The 7,321-nt window shown below is 54.0% G+C and overlaps 1 protein-coding gene across 1 annotated transcript; it reads left to right on the forward strand.

Moving 5' to 3' along the window:
- The first annotated feature begins 3,898 nt into the window (after positions 1-3,898).
- On the forward strand, positions 3,899-4,333 carry LOC135155224 (uncharacterized). Its single transcript, XM_064104125.1, has one exon. The coding sequence runs from the start codon at positions 3,899-3,901 to the stop codon at positions 4,331-4,333; it is 435 nt and encodes a 144-aa protein (XP_063960195.1).
- The last annotated feature ends 2,988 nt before the right edge of the window (positions 4,334-7,321 follow it).

The raw sequence follows: 7,321 nt of genomic DNA on the forward strand, positions 1-7,321 counted from the left end.
TTATCACGTTACGTACGTAACGTGCCCTATCTTGAAAAAGACATCCTTTTTACGTGTTTTTTTGGTCGCGCATGGTATCCACTCGTCAATGTAAGTGGCCCCCCCGGGATTAATTGTGATCCTCCCACCACTGAGAGCATTGTCATCATGTCAGATGAGCTGCAACATAACAAGCACAGCATCTTTACATTTATGGAGAATATCTTGATTAAGCTGAAACTAAAATACCCTGAAGGAACCACGATCCATGTGGAGTCAGATGGAGCAAGCTCTCAGTTCAAGCAGAGGTTCTTGTTCTCAAACTTGGAAAGTGGGAGGAACAGATAGAAATAAAGATGATGTGGCATTTCTTTGCTACTTTGCACGGAAAAGGTGTCGTCGATGAGCTGGGTGGAACTGTGAAAAGAGCAGTTTGGAGACATGTCAAAAGTGGGCAGGCAGCAGCATGGACTCCACAAGAATTCTATGAGGTAGAAGTTGCTAGGAATCCCACAATTGATGTCATCTTCTTATTAAAGGAATATCTTTTTTTTAAGGATTATCATGTCAAATTATGCCATTATGCTTATGACCTTAATTATTACTCTTTGGAGGGCAAATACATGTTAACATTCAATACTAATAGGTCCCCTTTCCATAGAGCTTGGGAACCAGACGTTCTCGGAGGAAGTATATGTAGCCCCTATAGCTGATCATATACTCCTAGGGTTAGATTTCCTCAGCAAGCCCAAGGCTGCGATTCACCTCCAAGACCCCCATATGCAGTTGGGAGGCCAGAGAATTCCGCTGTGGTATAGTGATGATCCTGGGCGACAGATCGCCCGGGTTCACGTGCACAAGCGGGTAATTATTCCTCCTAATGCAATCAAGCGAGTCACTGGCATTTTAGATCAACGCTTAGGTGATTTCATGTTTAATCCACAGGACAGCTTACCGGTCCAGGTTCCTAGTTCGGTTCACAGGGCTGGGAAAATGTTGGAGTTCTACGTTGTAAACCCAACTGATAGGCACCTCAAGATAACCTGCTCTGAGGTGCTGGGGGAAGCCGAAGAAATAAAGGGAGAGGAGATGGGATCGCTTCCTGTCGAAAAGGGGTTCTTCAACTAAGCATAGATGAGGGAGGCGAGTTGCCTCCTCACTTAGAAGTCTTGTTTGAACAATCCGCAAACCATCTATCGCAGGCGGAGCAGGGGAAACTCCGGGACCTATTAATTCGGTTCTCAGGGGTATTTGCGAAAGATGAGTTTGACTTGGGAAACTTCGGGGAGGTCGAGCATTCCCTGGACACTGGGGACGCTGCCCCAGTCAAGCAAAGAATGAGGCGCACCCCTTTGAACTTTGCAAATGAGGAAAAGGCGCATCTGGACAAGATGGTTCAGGCAGGGATCATACAACCTTCCCAGTCTGAATGGGCATCTGCCCCCGTCCTGGTCTGGAAGCGGGATGGAGGTGTCCGGTGGTGTATTGACTACCAGGCATTGAATGCGGTCACCCGTAAAGATGTGTACCCACTCCCGAACATCGAGGAATGCTTTGACACACTAGTGGGTAATGCCTGGTTTTCAAAGCTGGACGCGAATTCGGCTTATTACCAGGTGAAGATTAAAGCGGAAGACCGGAAAAAGACGGCATTCACTACGAAGTATGGCTTGTACGAATTATTGCGCATGGGCTTCAGCGTCTGCAATGCTCCGGCGACTTTTTCCAGAGCTATGGATTTGATCCTACAGGGGATCACTTGGCAGATTGCCCTGGCCTTCCTGGATGACGTAATTGTCCTGGGAAGGAATGTTGATGATCACTTAGTCAACCTGGAAGAAGTTCTAGGTAGATTTGCCAAGTTTGGGCTCAAATTAAAGCCCAAGAAATGCGTATTCTTTCAGAAGAAAGTAGAGTTCTTGGGGAGGGAGGTCAGTGCCAACCAGGTCCAGCTTCGTGAGGAGCATATCCGGGTGGTCCGCGAGTGGCCCGTCCCCAGGACAACAAGACAGGTGGAACAGTTCCTGGGCCTGGCGAACTACCATCGGTCGTTTATTCAGGGGTTCGCCGGGATAGCGGTTCCCCTGTACCGGATTACAGGCAAGCAGCCGTACTATTGGGGAGTAGAACAGCAGCAATCCTTCGAAGAGATTAAGCAGCGGCTGACCACGGCGCCGGTTCTGACTATGCCCAATGCGCAAGACATGTTTGTTCTGGACACAGATGCCTCGAATGACGCCATAGGAGCGGCGCTCCTCCAGCTACAGGAGGGGCAGGAGCGAGTGGTGTCCTATGGCAGCTGCGCACTTACTGCAGAACAGCGGAGGTACTGTGTGACCAGGAGGGAGCTGCTGGCGGTGGTCAAGTTCACCCGCCAATATCGCCATTACCTATTAGGGAAAGCATTCCTGGTTAGAACAGACCATAGCAGCCTCACCTGGCTCCTCCACTTTAAATATCCCCAGGGGCAGCTAGCTCGCTGGATGGAGGAGCTCAGTCAATATGACATGCGCTTGGAGCATCGCCCCGGCAAGAAGCATGCCAACGCTGACGCTCTATCTCGGGTTCCGTTGCCCGAGGAGCTCTGGAAGAATATCGCTTGGGGTTCGACCTACAACAACTGCCGTGCGGTGTGGGTACTGTTCCAAGGCGCACCAAAACTGGGCCGCATTTGAAGAGGTGGTGGATGATGTTGTGCCTCTCGCGGGTCGGGCCGCAAAGGTGGGAACTCCCACTGTGCCCGCAGACCCGGAAGCTGGCCTGGTAATGACGCATATGGAGATTGGTGCTAGTCCGGAAGGGTCAGCGTTGAGGTGGAGCCAGTCCAAGTCCAGCTGGTAAGGGTGAGGCCAGTGGGCATTACCGATGGGCCGCTGCCCAATGACCGGGTTCGGGTGGAACAAGAGAAGGATCCTGCCCTGGCTCCACTAGCAAGGTGGCTGAGAACAAAAACAGAACCTGATGAAGCTACTATACTTTTGTGGGGCCCGGAGGAGAAGTATCTCTGGGTCAATCGGACCCTATTCGAACTAGTGGACGAGGTAATGTGTATGCGGGAGGAAGGCCAGGGTACCCGGCTGTTGGTGCCCAAGTCCCTCCGGGAGGAGGTAATGTACGCTAACCATGATCTCCCAGCAGCGGGACACCCGGGTCGAGACCGCACAAGGGCGTATTTGCGCGCCAAGTACTTCTGGTATAAGATGGGGAAGGACGTGACTGAGTATGTCCAGTCATGTTCTGCTTGTAACCAGAATAAGAAGTCAGCAAGGTATGGTAGGAGCCCTTTACGCAACTACCATGCTGGGATACCGATGGAGCGGGTCCATCTGGATTTTCTGGGGCCTTTGCCCAAGTCGTCCAGGGGTAACGAAAACATACTCATGATGGTGGACCAGTTCACCAAATGGGTAGAGTGCATTCCGCTACCGTCGCAGACAGCAGAGGAGACGGCTCGCGCAGCGGTAGGCAAATTCTTTTGCCGCTTCAGATACCCGCTGGCCATCTTTACGGACCAGGGGCGAAACTTTGAGAGTAATCTCTTCAAGGGGATTTGCGAAGCGCTCCTGATCCACAAGGCGAAGACTACACCATACCGCCCATCAGGCAACGGCCAGGTGGATCGGTACAATCGCACTTTGATGGACGCGGTTCGCTGCTATGTCGGCCGGACTCAAAATAGATGGGACGAGTTCCTTCCTCAGATAGCGGGGGCCCTGAGGGCCACCGTTAACCGTCACACGGGATATACAGCCAACCGTCTGATGCTGGGGCGAGAGGTGAACCAGCCGGCTCATCTGATGTACCCTTTGCCGGGAGAACAAATGTTCCTTGATAGTGGGGAATACCTAGGGAGACTGACTAAGGCTACGCAAATTGCCATGAAGTCGCCCGGGCCACTCTCAAGAACACTCAGCGTCGCATGAAGCGCGATTACGATATACACTCCTACCGACGGCAGTATGGAGAAGGCGATCCGGTCTACATCTTGGACACCGCCAAGGTCAAGGGTAAGTGTAAGAAGTTAAGCCGTCCTTGGAAGGGCCCGGGCAAGGTGGTTAAGCAGTTAACGCCTGATCTATATCGGGTAAAACTGCGAAATTCAATATCAACCGTCCATCAGGACAGGCTGAAGCCGTGCCGCGACCGCGAGGTTCCCGACTGGTGTCAGGGGTCAGATGAAGTGGATGCGGAGACGCTCTACTGCCTCTGCCATCAGTCCTATGATGAAACCAGGTTCATGATCGGCTGCGACAAGTGCGACGACTGGTTTCATGGGGATTGCGTGGGCGTGACCCCAGGGGAGAATCTTAACATTGACAAGTATTACTGCCCCCCTTGCTCGAGTAAGGGGTGAGGGAGGGTTGGTGTTTCCGGGTGGGTACCTTGTTCTCGTTGGGGCGTAATGGTCCTGGGATACTAAGGTGTAGTTTTCAATGGGATAATACTTTTCTAACCACCTCTTTTGTGATTGCAGGATACTTATCATACTTTTCTGGTCTCCCTTTTTGTCTTTTCTGCAGATGGAGGAAGTGGTAAATCTTCCGTTACCCTCTGAGGGGGAACTTGAGGGCTCTATTGGAGAGGAGGACAGCTTGATCTCTTCTCTGGGCCAGACTGACCTTGGGACAGGTGTCCAGGACCAAGGCGAAGGGGTAGAACCCGCCCCTTCACAGGTAATGGGGGCTAAGGAGCCGGTCACGGTTCCATCAGCCACTGGGGACATTGCGGGGGCCCAAGCGGCACCCAGCAAAGGGGGAGCTGTGCGAGCGCCTCCGGGGTTTGAGGACATGGAGGGGATAAATCGGCCCCTCCATGAGAAGCAAATGCGCGGTTTGGAGGCGTTGGAGTGGCTCCTGCGGGGCCAACTCCTTCCATGTCCGGGCACAATTGTTAGGATGGCCCAATCTGGGCTACCCTGGGACTTGGTCCTGGGGTTTGTGGATAGGGCGTATGCGCGTGCTGTGGAGATGGCGGATGCTGGTTGGGTCCGCTGTCTACACGAATACCTCGGGGGACGGTTGTCCCCAGATCAATATAGGGACCGGTTCCCTTTACTGGACGGAGGGGGTGAGAATGATGGGTCGGTGTTTTTTGACCCCGACACTCCATGGTGGGAACCCGCCATGGAGAGACAGCGTCGCTTCCCTCGAGGTCTGGCATACATGCCTCACCTTGAGGGGAGGATATCCGCGGCGAAAACATCGGCGCCATGGTTCCAGGGCCAGCAGGTTCCTGAGGCCTCGACCGCGACGTGCGATTCGGAGCAGGCGGGACTTAGTCCGGAAACTGCTCTGATTACTCCGGAAGCCGCCCCCAATCCAGAGGAGGCTATGGATACCGGGGTGCCAGCTGCGGCGTCTGAAGCTCCGCCTCCAGATTATCAGGAGGTCCCATTCAAGGACACAAAGGTCCCAGAAGCCCAGGCTGGGGAATCGTCTATGGGGGGTAGGTCCATCATGCACGAAAAGAGGGAGGCGGGAAGGCGGGGCTGGGCAGGGGCACCTGCCAGCCCGGGTAAACGCGCGCTAAGCGGGGCTATTGGAGGGCCGGCTCACAAGCGGAAGGCGAGGGGACCTTGTCCTCTTTGTCAGCAGCGGCCTCACCACAAACTGAAGGTACATGTATATCGCCACATGCCTTCTGCACTCCGTTTGGGGCTGGACAGACCCGCTGGGGAGGAGTTCCCTCTCCTGGAGGTAATGGGGTGTCTCCGTTTCTTGGCCCAGTGTTTTACAGGCAGTCCCGACCTGGACGCACTGGTTAGGTTTGTGAATAGAAAAGCCCCCGATAATTGGAATTGGTATATTCCGCCGTCCATGGAGGAGGAGATGTTCCGCTTCCTGGAACAGCTGGGAGCATCCCGGCCCAGCCGTATTTCGGTGCGGCCCCTAAACTCTGTTGCCGCGTTACTCCACTGGCGCGTTTTAGCATTTCAGGTGGGGCAGCTTACTGAGGAAGAACTTCATCAGTTGCACCACCTTGGGGGTTCCAGTGCCCCTGAGAAGGAGGAGGCTATGCCAGTCGAACCTGCGCAACCCAAACCGGCGGGGGGCACAAATCCCCCGAAGCCGGTAGTAAGGCAGAAGAGGCCCACATCATCTGGGCGTGGCAGGGATTATGTCCCAGCTTATTCGGCTCTGGCTGCAGCAGGCGCGCCACCAGCTGCTAAAGGGGGGGTATCGGCTACCCCTGCGGCACCAAAGGGCTCGGTTCCGACCCGGGTTTGGAGACGAACCCAGGGACTTACCCCGGAGGCTGGGCGCGTTTCTTTCGCGGAAGTCGCGGCAAATCCCCCCATACCTCTGGCTGTTGACAGCCATTTCCACCTAGACTTCCTGGAGGGTCGTCTTGGAAAGAAGGGCTGGAGGTGTGCTGAGCTGACGTCGGGCAGGGAGCCTCGGGTCCCAGTCCGTCTGGTCGGGGGTGTCGCGAATTTCTGTGATCCCGCAGGTATAAGAATATCGTGTTCCCGGAGGGTCGTAACTGGAAGGTCTCCGTGGGGGTACTCCCCCGCTTTGATTCCAGTTTCGAAGAAGCCGACTTAGACGCCATGGGCCGATTGGCTTGTGACCCTAAGACCAGCGCGCTCGGGGAGATTGGTTTGGACTACTCTCTCCCACCCTCCACGTGGTCGAAGCAGTTGCTTGTCTATACGTCCATCCTAGAGCAGATCGGGGCTACTGGCAAAGTCCTCGTACTGCATTTGCGGGGACAAGACGGTAACACTTCCGATGTCCCCTCTAGGATCGTTAGAGAAGCGACCAGAACGAGGGTCAACAGACATCAGCGGATTCACATCCACTGTTGTACCCTTGGACCTCTAGAGGTCGAGGCTTGGGGGAAAGTTTTCCCCCATACCTACTTTAGCTTCGGCTGCAAGGTGAAACATTTCACTGGGGAGCAGCTGGACGCATTGAGGCAGGTTCCTCTTCCTAAGCTATTGCTGGAGACGGATTCTCCATATCTCCCCGTAGGGGGGGTCAAATTTATGACCCCTGCATACACCGGGGAGGTGGGAGAACTTGTCGCCTCAGCTCGGCGCGTAAGTTTTCTCACCCTCATGGAGCATGCCCGGATTAATCATCTGGCGCTCTATGGGGTGTAGTGAGGGTAGGAAAGGGGAATGGAGGAGCTTTGTCCTCCATTTTTTCCGGAGGGATTCCGATTCCCTTTGCATTTTTTGGGTTACGTTTGCGCGTTAAGGATCCTACATGTTTTTTCTGTGTGGGGGGAGACCAACTGAGTCGCCTCCTCTCTATGTCTCTTGTGTTCTTTTGTCACTGTTTTTTAATGTCTTTTTTGTATATTTAAGCCATGTAGGGAATGCTTCATGGTCCGCTTT

The sequence above is a fragment of the Lytechinus pictus genome, chromosome 8 (genome assembly GCF_037042905.1).
Source record: "Lytechinus pictus isolate F3 Inbred chromosome 8, Lp3.0, whole genome shotgun sequence".
Lineage (NCBI taxonomy): Eukaryota > Metazoa > Echinodermata > Echinoidea > Temnopleuroida > Toxopneustidae > Lytechinus > Lytechinus pictus.